Here is a 24,466-nt window from a genome sequence, read left to right as displayed (position 1 = left end):
GCCCAGCTGGGGCCTATCCTTGTTTGGAAATTTCATGTATTTTCCGCCACTGCTCATCCTTGATGTGCAGAATTTTGCTGCTTTGGAATTTATGCCACCACCAACCTGCGTGTAAGGAATTTTGCCTGAAGCAGACTGGGTGGTCTAAAGGATTAGGTTTCCTGGAGTAACACTTTCTGCCTGTGTGCTGAGTGTGTGTGTGTGTGTGTGTGTGTGTGTGTAGGCACACAAAGGATGCTGTGGGATGGGAAGAAGGGAGCTTTGTTTTGCAGGTACGGCAAGAGCAGGGCAGGGGAAGGAGGTTCCATGCAGAGCCTGTCTCACCTTGAACCGTGTCCTCACAGAGCTGGGAAAACCTGAGCTGTCACCACCCACGCCCCGCCACCGCCACCCCCAAACCGGTACAGAGCCAGACGCAGGTCAACACCCTGTCTTGGGTCTTCATCCTGTGCCCCTAAGGTGGGTCCTCAGGACACTCACTAGGTCCCTAGATGTTAATAAATATTACTTGAAAAAAGGTAAAAAGTAAATTAAAAATTCTGAGTTAAGAGCAAAATAAATAGGTTCCTTTACTACAGACATTTTCAGAGCCTTTCATGTACTAATAAAACTCCGTAAACCTCCAGGGGAACATTGTAATATGTAGAGTTTCTCAAACTTACATGACCAAGAAACCTTTTTCCCAAAAAGTACTTCAAGGGCACAGGGTTCTGCAGAAAACCCTTCCCTGGGAAATACTAAGCCATCTTGCCTCACGTGCCATTTCAGATTTTTCAGAAACTTGAGTGTAATTGCTGCCCAGTATTCCATCACACGGCTAAGCCAAAGTTACGTTTCCAGTCCCCGATGGTTAGACATTGAGGTTGATTACAATTTTTCAGCGTTACTGATGATTCTAGAATGAATTCTGGTTTCTTTGAGGCCACCTCTGATCATCCCCTTCAGAAGTGGAATTGTTGAGTCAGAGCATATGAATGTTTCAAGACTTTTTAAAGAATTGTAATTTTATTGGAGTATAGTTGATTTTACAATGTTATGTTAGTTTCAAGTGTACAACAAAGTGATTCAGCTGTACATATACATATTTTCAATCTTTTTTAGATTCTTTTCTCATGTAGGTTATCACAGAATATTGGGTAGAGTTGCCTGTGCTATACAGTAGGTCCTTGTTGGTTATCTATCTTATACATGGTAGTGTGTATGTGTTCATCCCAAGCTCCTGATTTATCCTTCCCCCCCAACATTACATCCCTTTGGTAACCATAAGTTTGTTTTCTCTGTCTGTTTCTGTTTAGTAAATAAGTTCATTTGTATCATTTTTAAAAATTAGATTACATAGATGAGTGATGTCATACGATATTTGTCTTTGTCTGACTTTCTTCACTTAGTATGATGATCTCTAGGTCCATCCATGTTGCTACAAATGGCATTGTTTTATTCTTCTTTATGGCTGAGTAATATTCCATTGTATATATGTACCACATCTTCTTTATCCACTCCTCTGTCGATGGACATTTAGGTAAGACTTTCTAAATACATTGTCCAGATGCTTTCCAGAAAGGTCATGCCCACTTATCATTTTGCCCATTGCTGGAAGTGGGAGCAGCACTTTGCACCTGCGAAAGCTGAGGGTCTTAGAAGCTCAGAGAAGGCCATTCCCTTGCCCTTACCCTGTAGACATCCAACAATTACAAACAGTCACACACATGGACATAAACAGCCTCTTCTTTTTTTTTTTTTTTTTTTTGCAGTACACGGGCCTCTCACTGATGTGGCCTCTCCCGTTGCGGAGCACAGGCTCCGGACGCGCAGGCTCAGCGGCCATGGCTCATGGGCCTAGCCGCTCCGCGGCATGGGGGATCTTCCTGGACCGGGGCACAAACCCGCATCCCCTGCATCGGCAGGTGGACTCTCAACCACTGCGCCACCAGGGAGGCCCAAACGGCCTCTTCTTTTGAGGGACAGATTGACTGTTAACAATGCCTGTGCTTCTTCTAAACAAATGTCACCTGAGAATTATCTGAACACTTTAATTTGGCATTCTTGATGTTTTGTTGGATAGTTAGGGAAGAAGGGATTTTGAATTGGCACCTATTGTGCTGATTTTCAAATAACCTTTCAAGGTGAGATTTTTAAAAAAGTTTTATCAACCTCCTGTGATTGAGAACTTTGTTTCTAGAAGAATCTTTTACAAGAGTGTTTCATCAGCCTTAATTCCAACCCCACGGGAAAGGAATGATGTCGTATTGAGTGTTGAGGCTGATTGTGGCTTTTGTTTTATATTTGTAGGGGAAAAGTATACACATTGTAGGCCAGACATGGTTTATCTTTTTGTCCTCCACAAACATTATCCTTTGGCCAACGCATTACTGGGTTTTGGAACTGAGACACGAACTTTAACTCATTAAAACCCCCAGGTCCCTGGTAATAAAGTTTAAGTGGCTTCATCAACAGATTTATTTCAAAATGATTCCATTTGGAGGAAGGAAAGAGCAAGTAATGCATTACATACAAAGCTCTAGTAAATAATTCATGCGACCTGCACAGTAGTGACCGTTTCAGATTTACTTCACGGTGTTACAGCTGAAAACGAATTCTGTCTTAGAAAATCCACGATTGGCTCCTCTTTGTGTATACATTTTGTACTGACTCTCCTGCTTCGAGTGTGTAAGTGGATCATTCTTAGACGGAGGCTATTTTGGAAAAATAGACATTTTATATAATTGGGCTAAAAGGACACTTTCTAAGTATTCCTTTCCATTAGCAAAGCAGGAATGTTTTAAAAAATACATGGCTTTTTTCTCCTTTATGGCAGGAATTCTGATTTTGGTTTCTGTATCTGGAGTGGGTTGCCAAAGGATGGACTAAAAATAGATTTTTGATGCCTGACAAGGACAACAAACACAGAGCTGGGCAGCCAGTGCCTATGGAAAGGCTCTGTCCTCAGTGACTCCTGGTCAGCGGCCATGGTCCTCCAGCTGGGAACTCCTGGGTCCATCCTGAGCTCCATCCAACCTGTTCCCTTTTCCGAAAGCCACACAGGAGCAGGGCAGTTTCTCATCAAGGTGGAGACTTGCACGAAGGCCGTGGGGCTGGGGTGGGTGGCCTGCTTCTTTGCACACTCTGGTGAGGCCACACTAGCAACCTGCAGTAGAAGGAATCCTCGGCTTTGGGTGTGCTTCCAATTTCCAAATAGGATCATTTCACCTTGGCCAGTGTTGATTCAATGAAAAGTATTGCACGGGAAGTAAAAATGAACGATGGTTTTGTTGTTTGCCAGAAAAACATCAGGATCCGAACTTTCTCTCCCTGCTACCCCCTCCCCCCGACTCCCCAGTAAATATGGCTACTTTTTTTTTTTTTTTTTTTTTTTGCGGTACGCGGGCCTCTCACTGTTGTGGCCCCTCCCGTTGCGGAGCACAGGCTCTGGACGCGCAGGCTCAGCGGCCATGGCTCACGGGCCCAGCCGCTCAGCGGCATGTGGGATCTTCCCGGACCAGCACGAACCCGTGTCCCCTGCATCGGCAGGCGGACTCTCAACCACTGCGCCACCAGGGCTGCTTTTTATTTTTATTTCTTTTTCTCTTTTAAAATTTTATTTTTATTTTATATTGGAGTGTAGTTGATTTACAATGTTGTGTTAGTTTCAGGTGTACAGCAAAGTGATTCAGTTGTACATATGCATATATCCATTCTTTTTCAGATTCTTTTCCCACATAGTTTATTACAGAATATAGAGTAGAGTTCCCTGTGCTGTACAGTAGGTCCTTGTTGATTGTCTGTTCTATATATAATAGTGTATATATGTTAATCCCAAACTCCTAATTTATCCCTTCTCCCCACCTTTCCCCTTTGGTAACCATAAGTTTGTTTTCTGTGTCTGTGAGTCTGTTTCTGTTTTGTAAGTAAGTTCATTTGTATCATTCTTTTAGATTACACATATAAGTGATATCATATGATATTTGTCTTTGTCTGATTTGCATTCACTCAGTATGATAATCTCTGGATCCCTCCATGTTGCTGAAAATTATTTCATTATTTTTTATGGCTGATATATGGCTGCTTTTAGAAAATTTAAAAATCATCATAAAAATTTATACAGTAGACTCTTATGAGGAAAAGGTACACGTGATGAGAAATCCCACTGTTAACATTTTGAGAAACATTCTGTTATGCTTATACACATGGACCCACCCAGACACATTTTACCCAAAATTATATTATGCTGCGTCTGCTGCTCTGAGACTGTTGTTTTCATTTAATGGTATGTCAAGGATATCTTCTCCTATAAATAAAAATCCTCACCATCATTTTAATGGTTATGGCATTTCCATGATATACATACAATGTTAATGAATTCTCTATGATGAACCTTTGGGTTGTTTTGAATATTTTTCTCCCATTTACCACATAGGGATGAGGATCTTTGTGTGACGATCACAAAAGTGGAACTTTGGGGTCAAACGATACGCACATTTCAACTTTTTGTTATATGTTACCAACAGTAGCTTTGAAAGAAGATCTCTTTTTTTTTTTAAATAAAAATTGTATATGTTTAAGGTGTGCAACATGATGATTTGATGTATGTATACATAGTGAAATGATTACTGCAGTCAAGGTAATTAACATATTTTCTCTTCACATAGTTACCCTTTTTAAGTGGTGAGAACATGTGAAATCTATTCTCTTGGCAAATTTCCATGTTCAAGTATTATCAACCACAGTCATCACGTTGTATATTCCATCTCTAGACTTACCCACATAGCTGCAACCTCGTCCCCTTTGATCAGTGTGTTCCCAGCCACCCCTACCCAGCGCCCTCAGTTCCTGCTAACCACCACTCTGTTCTTTGCTTCTATGTACTTGACTTTTAAAAAAAATTGATGTATAATTGTCATACCACATTATGTTAGTTTCAGGTTTACAACATAGTGATTCGGTGTTTGTATGTATTGTGAAATGATCACCACAAACAGTCTAGTTCACATCCTAGGTAACATTCGTCACTGCACAGTTACAATTCTTTTTTCTTGTGATGAGAACTTTTAAGATCTTTTCTCTTAGGAACTTTCAAATATACAATACAGTATTATCAACTATAGTCACTATGCTATTGATTCCCTCCCCTGCCTTATTTATTTTATACTTGGAAGTTGGTACCTTTTTTTTTAATAAAATTTATTTATTTTATTTATTTATTTTTGGCTGCGTTGGGTCTTCGTTGCTGTGTGGGGCTTTCTCTAGTCGTGGAGAGTGGGGGCTACTCTTTGTTGTGGTGCGCGGGCTTCTCATTGCGGTGGCTTCTCTTGTTACAGAGCACGGGCTCTAGGCACGCGGGCTTCAGTAGTTGTGGCTCATGGGCTCTAGAGCTCAGGCTCAGTAGTTGTGGCGCACGGGCCTAGTTGCTCCGCGGCACGTGGGATCTTCCCAGACCAGGGCTCAAACCCGTGTCCCCTGCATTGGCGGGGAAGCCCGGAAGTTGGTACCTTTTGACCACCTTCACCTATTATGCCCACCCCTACCCACGGCCTCTGGCAACCTCCAGTCTGCTCTCTGTATCTGTGAATTCAGTTTTTGTTTTTAGATCCACATGTAAGTGAGATAATATGGTATTTATCTTTCTCAGACTGACTTACTTCACTTAGCATGATGCCCTCAAGTTCCCTCCATGGTATTGCAAATGGCAAGATTTCATTCTTTTTTATGGCTGAATAATATTCCTGTGTGTGTGTGTGGTGTGTTTATATATGTGTGTGGTGTGTGTGTATATGTGAGCGTGTATGCATGTGTGTGTGTGTGTGTATCGTATCTTATTGATGATCCATTTATCAGTTGATGGACACTGGTAGTTTTTCCATGTCTTGGCTTTTGTAAATAATGCTGTTGTGTACATGAGGGCGAATATATCTTTTCAAGTTAGTGTTTTTGTTTTCTTCAGGTAAATATCCAGAAAAGAAATTGCTGGACCATTTAGTAGTTCTATTTTTAATCTTTTGAGCAACCTCCATACTGTTTTCCATAGTGGCTACACCAATTTACATTCCAGACAACAACGTATGAGGGTACCCTTTTCTCCATATCCCCGCCAACACTTGTCATTTCTTGTCTTTTTAATAATACCTGTTCTAACAGGTGCGAGGTGATATCTTATGTGGTTTTGATTTGCAGTTCCCTGATGGTTAGTGGTGTTGAGCATCTTTCCATAAACAGGTCTTAAAATACCCTCCTGTGTAGTGTATGAGTGCCTCCTGCCCCAAACCCACACCAACCCTGGATATGATCAATCTTTTTAATACTGAATAAATTAATGAATACCCTATCATTGCTTTTATTTCTTTTATTATCATTGAACATATTTTTAAATATTTATTGGCAATTTATTACTCTTCCTCTATGATTTATCCATCTATATATATCCTTTGTTCATTTTTCTGTTGAGCTTTTTCTTATTGTCTTTCAAAACACCTCCGTGATATATGCTTCAGATATATTCAAATATATTTAAAGATATATTCTTCAAAATATACATAAAATCTGTATGTATCCCCAGGATAAGTATCTGTCCTGCTTGGGGATGAATGATTCTCATGACCAGCAACACTTGCTCTGTTCACATTTGGAACGAAGCTCATCTCTCTAACCATTTGTTGTGAATTTGTGGGACGGCAGCCTTCCAGACCCGAGGGCGGGGGCCGAGATGCCCTTGCTGCAGTGCTCTTCCTTAGCAGCCAGGCCCGGGTGGTGTGATTTGTGCCAGTCTTGTCTTTTCCTTCCCTTGGCAAACGTCTTATCGCTGTATCATCCTAATGAGATTGCCCTGGGTCCACCATATTAGATAAGTGATGAGTGGTAGAGAAAAGAAAATTCATAGGATAGCAGCATTGAAAGTAACGTTTATTTTTGGCTTTTCCCAAGAATGAATCTCATGGTTTATAAACTACAAGGGAATATGCCGTTGAGGAGGAAAATTTATCATCTGATCTGAATTCTGGGGAAATTCTAGGGATCCTATAGGGATGATGTAGGGTGATAATTTTATGTTTAATTTGGGGTTGCATAAAGTATGTTCACTTTGGCCTAAAACTATCCATTGTTCCTAAACAGTTTCATTCACTGGCTCCCATGTACTATCGTGGATCCGCAGCAGCTGTCATAGTGTATGATATTACCAAACAGGTAAGAAGGTCCCCTTTAGAATTTAGGTGCCATTTATGGTGATCCCCCTAGAAAGACCAAGGCAGAGACATCAGTGAGTCTCACCAGCAGCCTGGGGTGAGATTCCGCAGTATGCTGGTTGGGGTGAGTAAACACCAAATTTTGAGTTTCTCTCATCTATATGTAGCTAAGCCTTTCAAATCTACCTGCTAACTTAAATAAACAACAATGATCATTTGCTTTTAAAATTGACTCTTTGTAAGGGCAAGGTTGTGCCTGCTAATACTGGTCTCCAGAATGTCAGATTTTTAGGAAAAGGAAAATTACTTTTAAATTTTGCATGTTCGATGGTTATAGATACTTATTTCCTATTAGCGTTTCAATCATACAACTTGAAACGCCAAGGATGATGTTTATATATGTATAGTGTGTCTGCGTGCATATGGGATGAATGTATTTTTAGTTATCATTTTGAGGACCCAAGATACCCATCAATGAAGAACGGCAGTGGTCTGCTGGCATTTCCCCCGCTCCTGGAACTCAGCGTTGAGGACCTGCTTAACTGAACTTAGTTAACTGCTTTAACTAATTCGATGCTGTGACCATCCGTGAGTTCCTGACCACTGCTTCCTAAACGGGGTGGCTACCTTGGCTGTTTCCTGGAGGTCACTGTGAGAGAAGAGCAGTTAGGAAAATAGGACTCTAAAGCGTGCGTTTATGCGCACGCGTGCGCGTGTGTGTATGTATGTATATATTTTTTCTTTTCTGATTAAGCATGAACATTGGTTCAGTCCTATAGCTTTGTCTCACTCAAGTTGAGGTAAGGCTAACATTAATGTTATTTATAAAAGAAAATGACTAATATGATTATCTTAACTTCAAGTTTCCATTTTAGAAGGGGAACTTTTTACAGGCTCTGTAAGTATAACTTAGCTAATATTAAATTTTGTGCCAAGGTTGGGGTAGTATGTTAACCTTTGTGTGCCCCCTGAAGATATTTTTCTTCATTAAATTATATTGGGTTTGTATTTCTACATGGTTCAGATATTACACTGATGGGTCTTTCCCAAGATTGATTTACACTTTTGGTTTAGGATTCATTTCATACCTTGAAGAAATGGGTGAAAGAACTGAAAGAACATGGTCCAGAAAACATTGTGATGGCTATCGCTGGAAACAAGTGCGACCTCTCAGATATTAGGTAAGATGCATTTAAAAAATGTCTATGCAGTTCAAGTCCTCCATCCTGAATGTCTGTGCGTAAAAGGCTGTCACAACTGTGTGGTTAAGTCTGTTCTCAGTGTCATAATCTAATTTATGTCATTCACTTGTGATCAAGGTGGTATTTATTCAACCAGAGTAGAATTGAGGGAAAAATAATAGGGAGATGCACATGTGAGGGAGCACCCACTCATGAATATTTAAATCAAATCTCCTGTACAGAGTACAGTTACACCCCTGAATCTAGATGTCTTTGGGCTAAATGGTTTTAATATTTTTTAAATTAATTAATTCATTTATTTACTTGGCCATGCCGCATGGCTTGCAAGATCTTAGTTCCCTAACCAGGGATCGAACCCGTGCCCCCTGCAGTAGAAGCTTGGAGTCCTAACCTCTGGACCGCCAGGGAATTCCCTTATTATTGTTTATTGTTACCTCTTCTGTTGTTTCTGTCATTATTACTACTATTACCATTTTAGTAACATTTTCATATGGTGAGGAGGGTTAGAATTCTTCACATTTTCCACAGCATCCCTGTTTGTTTTAGTTCTAGACTTTAACTTAAGGATGTAGCCAGGTCTATATGATCTCACTGTTTTGTTCTAAGATCTGAATTTGATGCATCGTATGTGAACATTTTGGCTTCCCCCAGAGACACTGGGTGTTGAACTTCCTCTGCCAGGAGAGAGATTTGTAGGGACCCAGTCTGCCTAGACTAAAGCTGTCATGATAGCTTTATCTAGCCTGATAAGCTAACTATTTTTACTAAATAAAACTGAAATAAAAAAGAAAACAGTGAATTTGTGTTGTCTTCATCCCCTGGTTAATTTAATTCTCAGCAATTCGAGTAGTTGATTTTCGTAAAGACAATGACGCATGCTTCAGGTTTTGCTAATCCAAACCTGATGAAACCGAAGTGTAATGAACAACAGGAAAGATCTTGCAAAAGCCCTTAAGATGGCCTTTGCCAAATTGCTCTGTTTCTTTGGGATTTCAGAAGCTTTATATCACATTGCACCAGGTTGGTTTATAATAACAGCCATAACCACCACTTACTTGTTTGTCTTTCTGGGGGCTGGACAGATCTTTAAACTCCCCAGCCTTAGTTCAGATCTCTGCCTTCTGCCCTGTAATCCTGAAACAGCCTGCTTGTCCAGAGTTCCCAGGTGAATGGTTTAACTTTTGTCATGGGAAGGAGGTGGGCTGGGTGGGTGGAGGCAGCCTCTGCTGAGAGAAAGCCTTTGCTCTCACCTGACACCATCGAATTGTGATAAAGGTGCGACTTCCAGTGAACTAAGCCTTGTGTGTCGTGGGAGAACGAATGGATGACAATTTAAGCAGAAAACGATTTAAACGTGAATGGAATTAGTTAGGACTCTTGACTATAGGGGATTGAAACTCAATTGAAATTAATTTCAGGAAAAAGGGGAATTTATTGGAAGGTACTAGGATCCACATGGTAAAAAAAACAGGGGTGCCTTTAGCTCTGGTATTTGATATGTTCCAGCTTTGGTTTCTAGAAAGATCCTGGCCTGGCGCTCTCTTTGTTTCTACATTGCCATAAAAGGATTGCCACACGTCATGAGAAAGCATTTGTGGCCAAGGGAGGGGATGTGGGTGGGACAGATGATTTCTCCCACCATAGTCACAAGAATGGGAGGGTGGGTGGTTTTGAAGAGGGGCAGTTCCTGGAAAAGTCCAGCCTGATGTCTGTGACATGTTGGTTTGGCCGCTGGCACCGAAGTCACACCGTTTCTCAGGGTGGAATTCACTGTTTTGCATTCCCCTCGGCAGACATTCTGCTTTGTCTGCTTATCTATACTCCATCCCCAAAGGGAGATGATCCAGTGCTACTTCCAGCTTCCAGTGTGACATCATGGGGTCACTGTCCCATGAGCCCACGCCCCCTGGTTTGGCCTCAGTGGGTCCGAATGTAGCTTCTCCAGCTCCCGTAGTTGTGGTTTAAAGGGTGGAATGTGGATCTCTTGTTAGATACAAAACTCTCTTAGATTTTTCTCTTAAATTCTCCTTGTTATTGAATCAAGGACATAACTCCCTTTGCGATTCTCCTTCAAACCTCTGATTAACTCAACAAGAAAACCCAGTTTGATGCTAGTAAATTTAAAAATTTTAAGCATTTAATATATTTTATTGAGATAATTGACAAACCATAAGACCCATCTGTTTTAAGTATGCAGTTCAGTGAACTTTGTGTATGTATAGAGTTGTCTAGTCAGCCTCACATCTCATTTCAGAACATCTCCACTCTGCAAACAAGCATCATGCTCATTTACAGCCACTTCCAATTTCCACCTCCTTCCCACCTCTAGCAACCACTAATCTACCTTTCTGTCTTTATTAATTTGCCTTTTGTGGACATTTTGTATAAATGAAATCATACAAATGTGGTCTTCTGTGCCTGGCTTCTTTCACTCAGCATACTTCCAAGGTCCGTCCATGTTGAAGTTTGTATCAGTTACTTCACTCATTTTCATGGCTGACTGTTATTCCATTGTGTGGATATACCACATTTTATTTTCTCATTCACCAGTTGAAATTCAAGTTGTTTCCACCTTTTGGCTATTATGAAAAGTGCTGCTGTGAATAATCATGTACAAATTTTTTTTTTCTTTTGGTACGTGGGCCTCTCCTGTTGTGGCCTCTCCCGTTGCGGAGCACAGGCTCCGGACGTGCAGGCTCAGCGGCCATGGCTCACGGGCCCAGCCGCTCTGTGGCATGTGGGATCTTCCTGGACCAGGGCACGAAGCCGTGTCCCCTGCATCGGCAGGCGGACTCTCAACCACTGCGCCACCAGGGAAGCCCCGTGTACAAATTTTATACGGACATATGTTTTCATTTCTCCTGGGTGTATACGTAGGAGTAAAATTTTGGGGTCATTTGGTAACTCGGTATTTAATAATTTGAGGAACTGCCAAACCTTAAAAAAGAGGGAAAAAGAAAGAACTTCAACCCTAGCCTCACACCTTATATAAAAATTACTCTAAAATGAATCATAGACTTTAATGTAAAATGTAAAACTCTTAGAAACTTTTAGAAAATATCTAAGAGAAGATCTTGAGAATCTGGAGTTAGGCAAAGAGTTCTTAGACTTGATAGCAAAATCCCAGTGTACCTAAGGAAAAATTGATCAATTGGACCTCTTCAAAATTAAAAACATTTGCTCTGTGAAAGCCCATGTGAAGAGGATGAAAGACAACATACAGACTGGGAGCAAATATTTGCAAACCAAACATCTGACAAAGGAGTAGCATGTAGGCTACATAAAGAACTCTGAAGACTTAATAAAGTCTAATAAGTTTAATAAAGTTTAATAAAGTCTCATTTTAAAATGGGCAAAAGAGATGAGCAGACATTTCACCCAAGAGAATATCAAGATGTTGAGCAAAGCCCTGAAAAGATGTTGAATGTCATAATCAGACCATCAGAATGGCTAAAATAAGAAAGAGGGATAACAACTAGTGCGGGTGAGGGTGGGGAAGAACTGGATCCTTCGTACATTGCTGATGTGAGTATAAAACTCTGGAAAACACTTTGGGGATTTCTTTAAAAACTAAATATAAAATTACCATATGCCCCAGCAATCACACTCTTGGGCATTTATCCCAGAGAAATAAAAACTTACGTTCACAGAAAACCTGCAAATGAAAGTTAATGGAAACATTTTTTTAAAAACAATTATTTATTTATTTACATTTGATCGCACTGGGTCTTAGTTGAGGCATGTGTGCTCCTTAGTTGCGGCCAGCGGGCTCCTTAGTTGCGGCATGCGAACTCTTAGTTGCGGCATGCGTGTGGGATCTAGTTCCCTGACTAGGGATCAAACCCATGTCCCCTGCATTGGAAGGCAGATTCATAACCACTGCGCCACCAGGGAAATCCCCACAGAAACCTTATTTGTGATGGAATCAGCCCTGATGTCCTTCAGTGGGCACGCCAGGGTGCATCACACTGTGGAACACTACTCGGCAGTGAAAAGGAACAAAACGGGTACAAGCAACCTGGACAAACCTCCAGGGAAATATGCTGAGTGAATAAAGCCAGTACCGAGGGTTTCATGTTGTATGATTCCACTTATATAACTTTGGGGAATGAAACCATTTTAGAATTAGAGGGAGATTAGTGGTTATGGTCGGGGTGAGGTGGGCGGAGGGGCGGGGGAAGGACAGCATGGACATAAACGGGCAGCACGAGGCATCCTTGTGATGCTGGAAACGTCCACCTCTCTGTGGGGAGGACACGAACCTACACGAGTGATAATACACACACACAAGCACCAGTAAAACCAGGGGAATCTGAACAACAGGGAGTGTATTGGTGTCAGTGTCCTGGGTATGATGTTACAGTTTTGCAGAACGGTGCCATTTGGGGAAACAGGGCAAAGCGTCCAAGGAGTCTCTCAGTATTTTTTCTTGTAACTGCGTGTGAATCCACAGCTACCCCAGTACAAATTTCAGTTAACAAAGTTGGATTTAGATAAAAATAATAAGTAAATATTAGGCAGTGGTGTGTGTGTGCGGACATGTATATGTGCACATACACATGCATATTATGTATATTATATATGATTAACTAAAGTTTTGTAAACACACTGAGCCAAAGGATGAATTTAACCACTCCCCCACCATACCCACTGTACAGAAGAAAAACGGGAACTGTATTAAAAACTCCTATTTAGGAAAGCGGAGAAGGGGAAGCCTGGTGGATTGGTCCTTGCCCAGAGGATAAACTTTCTCCCGCTAGACAGAAATAGTCTGGTAAATGATAGGCCTGCGAGCCTAATGACACCTGCTGTTGACTCCTTTCCATGGCAGTGGAATTGCATTCTTGGCCAACCAATCCAGCTGTTCCAGATTCCGCCTGCCGGTACGATTTTTCTGGGGAGTTAGCCAAGTCTCTCCACCCCAGACCTTATTTAGAGCTTGACCTTCTTTTACTCTAATCTAAAATACTTTGCTCTTCTGTAATTGCCACAAGACTATAGTTTCTTTTTCACCGGGGGTTGGAGAAGGATAGTATGTAGATTTGGTGTGTGTGCGCACGTGCGCGCGTGTGTGCGCGCGTGTGTGTGTGTAGCAGGAGCCGGGCTCACCTAACAGACTTTGGTTGTGTAAGCTTGTAAATCCTTGAGCAGAGCTAGGCCTGGCGTAGTTTGAAAGTGCCTGGACTTGAAATGGGATTAACTCCCTGAACTTGACTCAGCCACTGGAGGCTTGTGTGCAGAAGTGCTTCGCAGGGGAGATGCCGATCATGGGGTCAGTGGGTTTCACATCCACCAATATTCCAGAAGAGGGTAGAAGGGTCTGACCACACCCCAGCATGAAAGGCCCTCACGGGCATCTGATCAGAGGAACTCAGGACTTCCAGTTTGGATTTTTTTTTAAGGCTCCTGATCTTTCTGAGAGATTTTCCTGAATATCTTGAAGAATTCTAGACAGAATCTCCTCGGGCTCAGATTATTGTGGAGTTGGAGTGATGTGTGGTCTCTCTGAACCCAGGCGAGGAAGCAAACCGGAGTTGGTGATACTGTGCGTGAGAAGACTGTCCCCAGCTTGTGCACAGCAGGTGCTCCGGGGACATCCCTTCCCTGCTTTCCTGCCCCCTCCCTCCCCAGTGAGGACGGGCCTTGGGGAGAAGTGTGTGTGACTCCTGATGGGGCCTAGGGGATGGGGCACCCCCCCCCTTCTCCTTACCATCTACTGATGCTGGAAGGGGGCGTTGCAAACTGGGGACATTTTAGGAACATACATAGTTGAAAGAAAATCAGAGAGCCTGCGCTGAACTGACTGTGCAGGGCCTGAGGTGGCCGGCTGGAGGAGCGCAGCCAGCTTGGAGCCCGGACAGTGACCATTTGCTGACATGTGCTGAGCAGGGCGGGTCCCAGGCTTCTGAACTAGTAACACGAGGCCTCGGGCTAATTCCAGGTGCCTCTGATGAGGGCACATTTGGCCCGGGGTCTAGAGGGAAAAGAAACCTTCTTCTCAGAAAGTCTGGAGAGCCTGCCAGAGACTGCACAGCCTTGTCCTGGGCCTGGTGGGAAATTTTGGGCAAACAAGTCTTGAAAAGAAAAAAAAGAAATAGATCACCTTGCTTTAGGAGTTTTAAAGGTTCCATGAACATAAGAATTGCTTAGCACACTTGTTAAAATTCAGATTCCAGGATTCAGTTCCGTAGATTCTGATTCAATAGGGCAGGAGCAGGCTGGGGACAAATACGTTTTGTAAAGCAGTTCTTTTACAAGTGGTCCAAGGGCCATACTCGCAAAAGCATTGCCTTAGGTGATAGGAGTTGATGCGAGGGAAGAGGGACGGGGTCCTGGAACCTGGCTGGGCTTCTGACTGCAGGCCACACCTGCCTGGGCCTCCCTGCTGCCCTTCAGAGCTCACGGAGGCTGGAAACAGTGGTCCAGCATCATTCAGGATACGGAAGAAGCACCACTGACCCACCATCTTGTCCCCTTCAGAAGCAGCTCCAGTTCCCTGCCCCCTTTTCTGCATCTCACAATGATAGTCATCAGGAGAAAAGGTGCGATTGTGGGTTGGTTTGCCTCCGTCTGATTAATAGCAGATGCCGCTGGACCAGCGTCTTGCACCCAGCCCCCTCCTGGATGCTGGGACTCCCCCAGATCCAGCCTGTACTTGGTTGCCTTGGCTTGGGCCAGGAATTAGGATCACCTTGCTTGGGTGCTTTCGTGTGATGCACTGCAGGTATTTCAGGAACCATCTGCTTTAATCAATGATGGGGGGAAGGATCCTCCAGGTGTTGAGGTTAGAGGAAGAAGAGGATTCCCTATCCCACCCCTGACACTTCAGCCAGAATCCCCCCTTCACTTTTCCCCGTCAGCCTTTCAAGCAGCCTTGATCTGTAGCCATCATAATAAGTAATTTATTGGAGAAATTACGCCCACCCCACCCCTACCTCATAGCAGGTTCCAGTTCTGTTTCCTTGGTTTTCTTTTCCCGATTTTGGACTCTTGACTCTGTACACAAACCCCCCTGTGACCTCTCCAGATTAGGAACTCTTCCTGCCTTTCTTGATCACTTAGACATTGGCCTTCCTCTAATGGGTTCCAGCTTAGGGGTCTCCTGACATCCTTAGGGCTGTGAACGAATCAGAAAGGGTGAAGGAGTGATGGTGTAGAAGTGCTGATAGGAGAGAGCCTTTGAGGCCTGATTTATTTTATCTTGCCTGTGGTAGCAGATGGAAGTTACCCAGCGAAAGTAGTGGTGGAGTCTGGGGCTTGGAGAGGTGGTGGGTGATGACCTGGGGATGCCCAAGGTTCCTCCCTTCCCCCGCTAAATACAACCCAGGAGATGATCAGGGATGGAATCAGGGTCTCTGAGATCTTACAGCAACACTTCTGGTGTCTCCAAGAGAAACACTGTGAGAGATTGGTTGGGCTGCTGCCGAAGAGTCAAGACTTTTCTCCTGGAGTAGAGGTCGTCTTCCAAGAACAGAGCAGCTGGGGTAGAAGTGAAACTAGGCTGGGGGACGAGGAAGGCGATTTATTCTACCAGTTTTCAGTTATTCGATTAGCAAATAACTTTTGGTAGTTCTGTGTGGAGCAAAGTACTATGGGAAGTACAAGAAAAGAGAAGAAAATATTTTCTTAGAGCTATTTATTTCTATTTGGGGAGCCAAGAGGGATATACAGGGGGAGGAAAATATCTAATGAGTAATACAAGACTCTGTTTAATAAAGTTCCAAAGTTAAGGTGCAGGAAGGACAAAGGGATTCAGGAAAGGGAAAGTCTGTCGTTGCAGACGGTGATTTGGAAAGGCTCATGGATAAAATGTGTCACAGGCTGGGCTGTTCAGGATGAGTCGGGTAGGAGGAAATTCCAGGAAGGGAAGATCATGGACAAAGGCATGGGCGTGGGAGGGCCTTTGACAGGTGTCATGGCAGGGTTGGGGGGGATATCAAGAGTATCTACCTGATTGTCTGCCCTCAGGAATGGGGAGAAGATGGGTGTGTGGCTCAAAAGTATGCCGAGTGTCTGGGCTCAGTGGGCAGGGCCAGGATGGCAAACCCCCGAGGTCCCGCCTCCAACTTCTGTCTCTCATCCCCAGGCTCCATTGCCCATCAGTCATGGCTCTGTCTTCTCCTGAGCCTCTGTGGTCTCAGGCTTCTTAACACAGAGCTGCATGTAGTCACCACCAGCTAAAGCAATGGAACCTATCTGCCAACACCACGGTAGGTGTGGGAGCCTCTCTGGATTCTTCAGCAAGTAAGGCTTCTTGCAGTTTCCTGTGTCACCTAGAGCGGGAAACCAGGGTGAGAGCTGGATATTGCAGGCTCAGTGCCCCCTGTGCAGCTTCCTGAAACACATGCCAACCCAGTCAGAAATCATCAGGTACCAGTGGTTTCAAGTTTTGGGGAGGAAGTTGAGGTCTTCAGTAGATGAAAAATATATTTGGAAATAAATATTGTTTTACTAAGAATACATGAATTGCTTTCACTTCTTACGTGTGACTCCAAAACTCATTCCATTCTTGACAGTGGGCCAAAAATGGGTATAAGAGTTTGTTTAAAATTATACAAACCAAATAACAGAACTTGAGATGTTAGATGATAAAAATCCAATTTATTCCAAATACTAAAAAGCAAAAAAGCCAACGAACATCAAAAGCCACTACTGTGCAAGGTGTGGAAATATCATGGCAAGTATGAAAACACACCCAGGGACTTCCCTGGCAGTCCAGGGGTTAGGACTCAGAGCTTTCACTGCCGTGGCCCTGGGTTCAATTCCTGGTCGGGGAACTAAGATCCCACAAGCCATGCGACACAGCATAAACAAACAAACAAACAAGTAAATGAATGAATGAATGAATGAATAATACATCCAGCATTTTCCTTACATGAGATGAGGAAGCAGAGTAGTCCGCGCTGTTAAAATGTGAGTTTTGTGCCCTGAAATGCACCTTCGCGTGTTTCTACCTTCTTCTGATGCTGTGCAGTGGCTGAGCCTGCATCTACTGCTATTATCCAAGTGGGAGGGAAGGAACTGAAGACTGACCTCCCCAGAGAGCGATCTGGAATTGCTCTGTTTCAGTTATCAAGTATTCTTAATGAGGAATCTATAAAACACTTACGTGTATCTTAAAGAATAATATGAATTTGAACAGCTCTGTACCTACTCAATCACATCCCCTTCTCCCCATCCAGAAGTAACTGCTGCTCTGACTTTTGTGATAACCATCACTTTTTTCTTTGTACTTTGCCACCCATGTTTGCATATCTAAACAATAGATTTAGGTTTGCCTGTTTTTGAACTTTATGTAAATGGAATAACCCTGAGTGTATTATATGATGGTTTGTCTCTTACCTCAACATGCCTGGGAGATTTCATCACAATGAACGTTAGCTGTACCTTGTCCGTTTCCACAGCTGTACACTTTTTTTTTTTAAGGCAGTCTTAATACACTTTATTTACTTTTTAATTTTTATTTACAAATTTATTTATTTATTTTTGGCTGCGTTGGGTCTTCATTGCTGCGCGCGGGCTTTCTCTAGTTGCAGCGAGCGGGGGCTACTCTTCGTTGCAGTGCACGGGTTTCTCATTGTGGTAGCTTCTCTTGTTGCGGAGCACGGGCTCTTAGGCACGCGGGCTCAGTAATTGTGGCTCTCAGGCTGTAGAGCGTAGGCTCAGTAGCTGTGGCACACAGGCTTTGTTGGTCCGCAGCATGTGGGATCTTCCCGGACCAGGGCTCAAACCTGTGTCCCCTGCACTGGCAGGTGGATTCCTAACCACTGCGCCACCAGGGAAGTCCCGTGCGCAGTTCTATTTGATAAGTGCAACACAACTTATCTATCCATCCTACAGGTGATGGGTATTTGCGTTATTTCTGCCTTGTTATTATGAACATTGCTTCTTGAACATTTCTTGCATATCTCATAGTGCCACGTGTTAGCATTCCTTTAGGTTCAGGTGTGTAAGAGTCTAATTGCTGAGTCACAGGGTGGGCGCAAGCTCAGTTTTACTAGGTGATGCCAATGTTTTCCAAAGAGGACACCGGTAGTGCAGGAGACTTCCTGTTACTCAACGCCCTTAGTGCTGTAAGACGCCAGGGCATGGAGAGAGATCTGATAAGAATTTCAGTTTGCGTTTCCCCAGTTACCAGGGAAGTTGGCATGTTTATTTATTGGCCATTCAAGTTTCGTCTTGTGTGGAGAGCCTGTTCAAGACTTTGCCACCGTTTGGTATATTTACCTTCATCTTGTTTATTCATCTGTCTATCTATCTATCTAATTTGATGGTATGTGTTGAAATATCTTCTCAAATTTATGTCTTGTATTTTCACTCTTTATATATATTTTAAAATATTTATTTATTTATTTATTCATTTTTGGCTGCATTGGGTCTTCGTCGCCGTGTGCAGGTTTTCTCTTTTGCGGCGAGCGGGGGCTACTCTTCGTTGTAGCACGCGGGCTTATCATTGCTGTGGCCTCTCTTGTTGTGGAACACAGGCTCTAGGCGCGCAGGCTTCAGTAGTTATGGCACGCGGGCTCAGTAGTTGTGGCCCGTGGGCTCTAGAGCACAGGCTCAGTAGCCGTGGCGCACGAGCTTAGTTGCTCCGTGGCATGTGGGATCTTCCTGGACCAGGGCTGGAACCCGTGTCCCCTGCATTGGCTGGCAGATTCTTAACCACTGCGCCACCAGGGAAGTCCTCTCTTTGTATTTTTACAGCATCAGAAGCCTGTAATTCCTACCTAAGGGAATTTATCAAGTTTTTCCTTTATGTTTTTTGGGGGGGAAATGGTCGAGGGAGGGCGAATCATTTAAGAAATCTTTCTGCACCCCCGAGATCATGAAGATATTCCACTGTGTTGCTTATCTTTTAAAAACTTTACAGCTTTGTTTTCCTGTCTGTCTTTAAGTCACTTGGCACTGATTTTATGTGTGCTGCCTAGTTTCTCCTATGTGGATATCCAGTCGTCTCAGCACTCTTGGTTGTAAAGTCCATTCTAGCCCCGCTGAAATTCCACCTCAGTCGTGTGTCACGTGTCCTGGGTGCACAGGTCTGTTTCTAGGGCTCTCTGTTCTGTTTCACAAGCCGACTTACCTATCCTCATACCTATACTACACTGACTTAATTATCACAGCTTTCTCATGAGTCTTGATAAATGATCTTGGACTTCTGATATGATCTGGAATCTCTGTAATTAATATTTGTTGGCCCCAGGGAAGGTTTCCTGAGGGTGTAGGGTGTGGGTGTGGGTGTGTGTGTTGTGGTCTGGTGGAGATTAGGAGAGTGTTGGGGCGCAAATCTACATGTGTGTGTTGGGGAGTGTTTATTTTTATGGCCGATTTTAAAAATATTTAAATAAACTTTAGTTTAGAATAGTTTTATATTTACAGAAAAGTTGCAAAGATAGTATGGAGTTCCCATATACCCCATATCCAGTTTTCCCTGTTGTTAACATCTTACATTAATTACTGTGGTACATTTGTCACAGCTAAGAAACCTACATTATACTTTATTATACTTTGTATAATACTTTATTATTAACTGAAGTCCATACTTTACTCAGATTTCATTACTTTTCCCCTAATATCCCTTTTTTATTATAGGATCCCACCCAGAATATCATATTACATCTAGTTGCCATGTCTCTTTAGGATCCTTTGGGCTGGGACAATTTCTCAGACTTCCTTTGTTTTTGATGACCTTGACAGTTTTTAGTACCAGTCAGATATTTTGGGGCCTGTCTCTCAATTGGGGTTTGCCTGATGTGTTTCTCATGATTAGACTGAGGGTTTGTGTTTTGGGGAGGAAGGCCACAGGGGTGAAGTGCTCTTTTCATTACTTTATTATTAATTAAGCATAGCAGGGGTTCGTGTTATCAACATGATTTGTCATCCCTGATGATACTGACCTTGATCACCTGGCTGAGGTGGTGACTGTAGAGTTACCCTCCCCCGCTTTGCTTACCATGCTGTTTGGAAGGCAGCCCCTGTTCCCAGCCCTCACTCAAGGGGTAAGTAAGGATTGTCCTCCACCGCCTCGAGGGAGGAGTCCCTACATAAATTATTTGTAATTCTTCTGCTGATGAAATTTGTCTCACCCCCATTTTATTTATTCAGTCATTTACTTATATCACTGTGGACTTATGGATATTTATTTTATACTTTAAGTTATAATGCAGTATTGTATCATTTAATTTGTTACCCAGATTGCTCCCACTTCGGCCGCTGGGAGCTCTTTCTTTTGGCACCTGTGTCCCTTTAACATGTACGCATCATTTTGGGTTTTGAGTACTTCCTTACTTTCTGACACAATAAGATGTTCCAGGCCCATCTTGGATGGCTTAGGCTACAACCCTAGACTCAGCCATTTCTCCAAGCAGCCCTCATTCCTTTTACTGGAGAAGGGTATTTAGAAACCAAGATCTGGGCTGAGTGTGCTCGTTGCTACTGGGGTGTCATTGAGTCTAGGCCCTCTGGGTGAACAGAGCTGGGAAGTATATGTATGTATGCTAACAGGAGTATACATACACACATATCTATAATGACTTCTGTAAGTATCCATTTGTATTTATATTAAGATAAACATAAGTTCATATTGATAACTCTGACTTTAATCCAGAACCATAGGGATCATTGTAACCTTCTTTACAGGGCAGGGGAGGGCTGTTTCAAAAAATTCTCAACTGATGTATGATTAAACAGAGGGATAAGCTTTTGTTGCTGGAGATTTTCTTAGAAGATACAACAATCTTTCCCCTTTCACTTTACATATTGCCCAGACCTTTAGGAGTTCAAAATGTGACTTCTGTGAAGAAATACAGCTATGTCAGTGGTTACTTTCAAATGGCACGATATTTACTTATCTTTATATACTGTTCACTTAGGCAGTGGATTGAAAACAAGTTTAACCATCATCACCATTATCATCCTTGTCAACCTGAACTGAATGCTTACTGTGTGCCAGATACTATTATAAGTAGTTTAACTGAATCTTCACAGCCCAGTGAGAGTTACAGTCATTCTCCCATCTTATCGATAAGGAAACAGAGGCATGGAGACTGAAGAGCTGGCCCAGGTCCTGTGGCTGAGAAGGTGTAGGGCCCAGCTTTAAACCCAGGTAGTCTGTCCCAGAGCCGATGTTTGTTCTATGTTCCTCTCCTAAGAAGTACGAACAGGATCCAAGAGGGAAAATAATTTCTGATCTACCGAGAGAAAATAAATGGTAGCTGATTTGATTCTGCTCAGAGAATTTGGAGCTAATGATTTTTTCCAATGGTTTCTCTGGCCTCTTGGGACTAGCCTACATTTCTGTCTGGAGAAGGGGTATTTGGAAGCAGAGGTAATGGCCAGGCCCCCATCGGGAACCTGTGTTTTCTGCTCAGTCCTCATTCGTTTCAAATTCTGACATTTTCCATGAGAAACAGTCCATCTAAGTCTGTGGCAGGAACCTGACACTGCTTGTTTGAACCTGACACCAGGAATTTGGCCCCAGGTTAATAACATTTGCAGACACATTAATAAGCAGGCTTGGCCCCCTGGGAACAGAAATCCTTCCCAGGGTACACATGCCAAGTGCTTTAACTGTAGGCGCTTAGATCATCGTAAAGAGTTATTGTCCAATCAGATATTTATTGAGAAGGTAGTAATTCTTTTTTTTTTTAAAGTTCATTTAAGTTTTAGTTCCACCTGGCAGATAAACCAATCTGAGGGTCTAAAAGAACTGGCATTTTGAACAGAGATTTTGCTGATTTAATTATTGCTAACATGGTTGCCTCCTCTGGGTGCTACACAAATATCTTGGATATTTAGAGAAAATACGAGCTGGTAGGAGCACAGTAAGCCCTGATTATGCATTTCAGTGGCTGCTTGAGGGAGCTGGGGAGACAGAGACCACTTCGTGACACACAGCAGCCTTTGCAAACAGCCTGCAGCCTTCCTCTGATGGGCTTTGGTGGAATGTATTGCTTTTGGCTAGAATGCCTTAAACACATGGGAGGGTTTTGACAAAAATAATGCCAGCAGACATTCAACAGCCTCTCCTGCTCACAACGCCTTGGTGCGTCCTCATGGCCAGCTTAGTTGGTTGCTTCAGTTTGACCTTGGCTGGAAGGGGGCTGTGGTTGGAGGAGAGAGTAAAATTACAGGGCAGACATTTTTCAGTGAAATGGTAACTGTCGTATCCCAGGAGCCTGGCAGAAGATAAAATGCTTGGTTATTGCTGGTATGGTATTTTAGAAATATAATATACACGCTAGAACACACCAGAAACACCAGAAGTTTTCTGTTGGGAAGAGCTCATGAGGCCACTATTCTTTTATCACTTATAAAATGGTGCCTGGTGAATGTATACTTTATTATGTCCTACGTATAGTCATCTTAATACAGATTTCCAAACTCTGGACTTGATAGTGTCAGATTATGAATTGGATAGACTGCAGAAATATCAAACTCAATATTTTACAGTCTACCTTCTAAAAGAGTTGTTTTCAAGCTATAGAAAGCATAAGAAATGGTCGTGAAGTTGCTAAAATGCCTATTTCTGGGTTGTGCCCACTAAACATTCTGCTTCAGTAGGTCTGGGGGAGAGGGGTATTCATTTCTAACAAGCCCTGAATAATCATGGGCTAGGAGGTCTGTAGAACACATCTGAGACTGATGCCCTACAAGATGCATGCGGCATCCTCTGAAGACATCTGGAGAAGCTTAGTGATGGTTGTTAATGTGACAGAGAGAAGTGCGGAAAGCTTGGATGTATGTCATTTTGTCTCTTTGTTTTTAGCATCAAAGTGTCTTGTTTTTTGACATATGTGTTTAATTTTCTGGGAAAATGAGGACTTTTGTGCACCTGCTCCAAGATACCTGAAAAGTTCTTAGGAGACATGGCTGCTATGCATTTACCCATGAAGTCTGGAATCACATGGTTACCCTGCGAGCAGTGTTTGAGCCCTCCTCTGTCTCCACATGCTAGCATGGCAGATAATAAACGTTTTCATCTTGGCCAGTCTGATGCATGAATGATGCGATCCTCATTTTCATGTGAATTTCTTTAATTGCAAGCAGGATTAGGAAAACCAAGATTATCTACTGAGAACTGTTCTTTACCTATATACAAGAACTATTCTTGGGCTTCCCTGGTGGCGCAGTGGTTAAGAATCCACCTGTCAATGCAGGGGACACGGGTTAGAGCCCTGGTCCAGGAAGATCCCACATGCCACGGAGCAAATAAGCCCGTGCGCCACAAATACTGAGCCTGCGCTCTAGATCCCGTGAGCCACAAATACTGAGCCCAAGTGCCACAACTACTGAAGCCCGCACCTAGAGCCCGTGCTCCACAGCAAGAGAAGCCACCCAATGAGAAGCCCGCGCACCGCAACGAAGAGTAGCCCCCGCTTACCGCAACTAGAGAAAGCCCGCGTGCAGCAACAAAGACCCAACGCAGCCAAAAATTAAAAATAAATTTTAAAGAAAGAACTATTCTTTACCTATATCAATTAGAAAATCAAGTAGAAGTTAAAACCCTCTTTATAAGTAACAATGTAAATAAGTAATAGACTGTTTTGGTGTGTGTGTCATTTTTAAAATTTGAAATATTGTAATTCCTAGGAATGAATTTAGCAAGAATTGAGCAAGACCTATATAGATGAATGTTACAGTTCTAGGATAGGACAAAAAAGGTACTTTTTCCTTGGATAGGAAAACTGAGTAGTATTGTAGAAATGTCAGTTTGCTCTAAATTAATGAAGACTTTTGTGCACCTGCATCACGAATTCACTGAGCTTCCAGGCAAATTACCTCAGATAATTTAAAGTTACATTTTTAAAAGGTTTTTACAAAATGATCGTAAAATTCACCTAGAAAAACAAACAGGCAAAAATAGTATTGGAAGGACTAATCTCAGCACATATTGAAATATATTTTAGTGATTTAGTGATAAAACAATACAGCATTGTCAGGGAACTAGACAGAAAATCAATGAACAGACTACAGAATCAAGACATAGGGTGAAATACATAGGGATATTTAGTATATGATATTTAAATAAGTCCAAAAAAGCGGATAATTCAATACATGGTTTTGGGATAATTAGGGAAAAAAATGAGAGAA

The 24,466-nt window shown here is 42.7% G+C and overlaps 1 protein-coding gene across 4 annotated transcripts in view; it reads left to right on the top strand.

Moving 5' to 3' along the window:
* RAB31 (RAB31, member RAS oncogene family) overlaps positions 1–24,466 on the top strand; it is a 114,108-nt gene that overhangs the window by 59,774 nt on the left and 29,868 nt on the right. For 2 of the 4 annotated variants that reach the window (XM_022551392.3, XM_022551393.3), the window contains exons 4-5: positions 7,105–7,176; positions 8,250–8,356. The exons of 1 other annotated variant lie outside the window; for it this stretch is intronic. In XM_022551392.3, the coding sequence (XP_022407100.1) occupies positions 7,105–7,176; positions 8,250–8,356 (179 nt within the window). One more of the 4 variants, XR_016387440.1, reaches the window with a different exon arrangement.

This window comes from Delphinapterus leucas, chromosome 14 (assembly GCF_059928025.1).
Source record: "Delphinapterus leucas isolate spDelLeu-1000000601 "Yukka" chromosome 14, BTC_Dleu_Yukka2, whole genome shotgun sequence".
Lineage (NCBI taxonomy): Eukaryota > Metazoa > Chordata > Mammalia > Artiodactyla > Monodontidae > Delphinapterus > Delphinapterus leucas.
The sequence above is the reverse complement of the archived record's forward strand: the minus strand, read 5'-3'. Positions and strand labels throughout refer to the sequence as shown.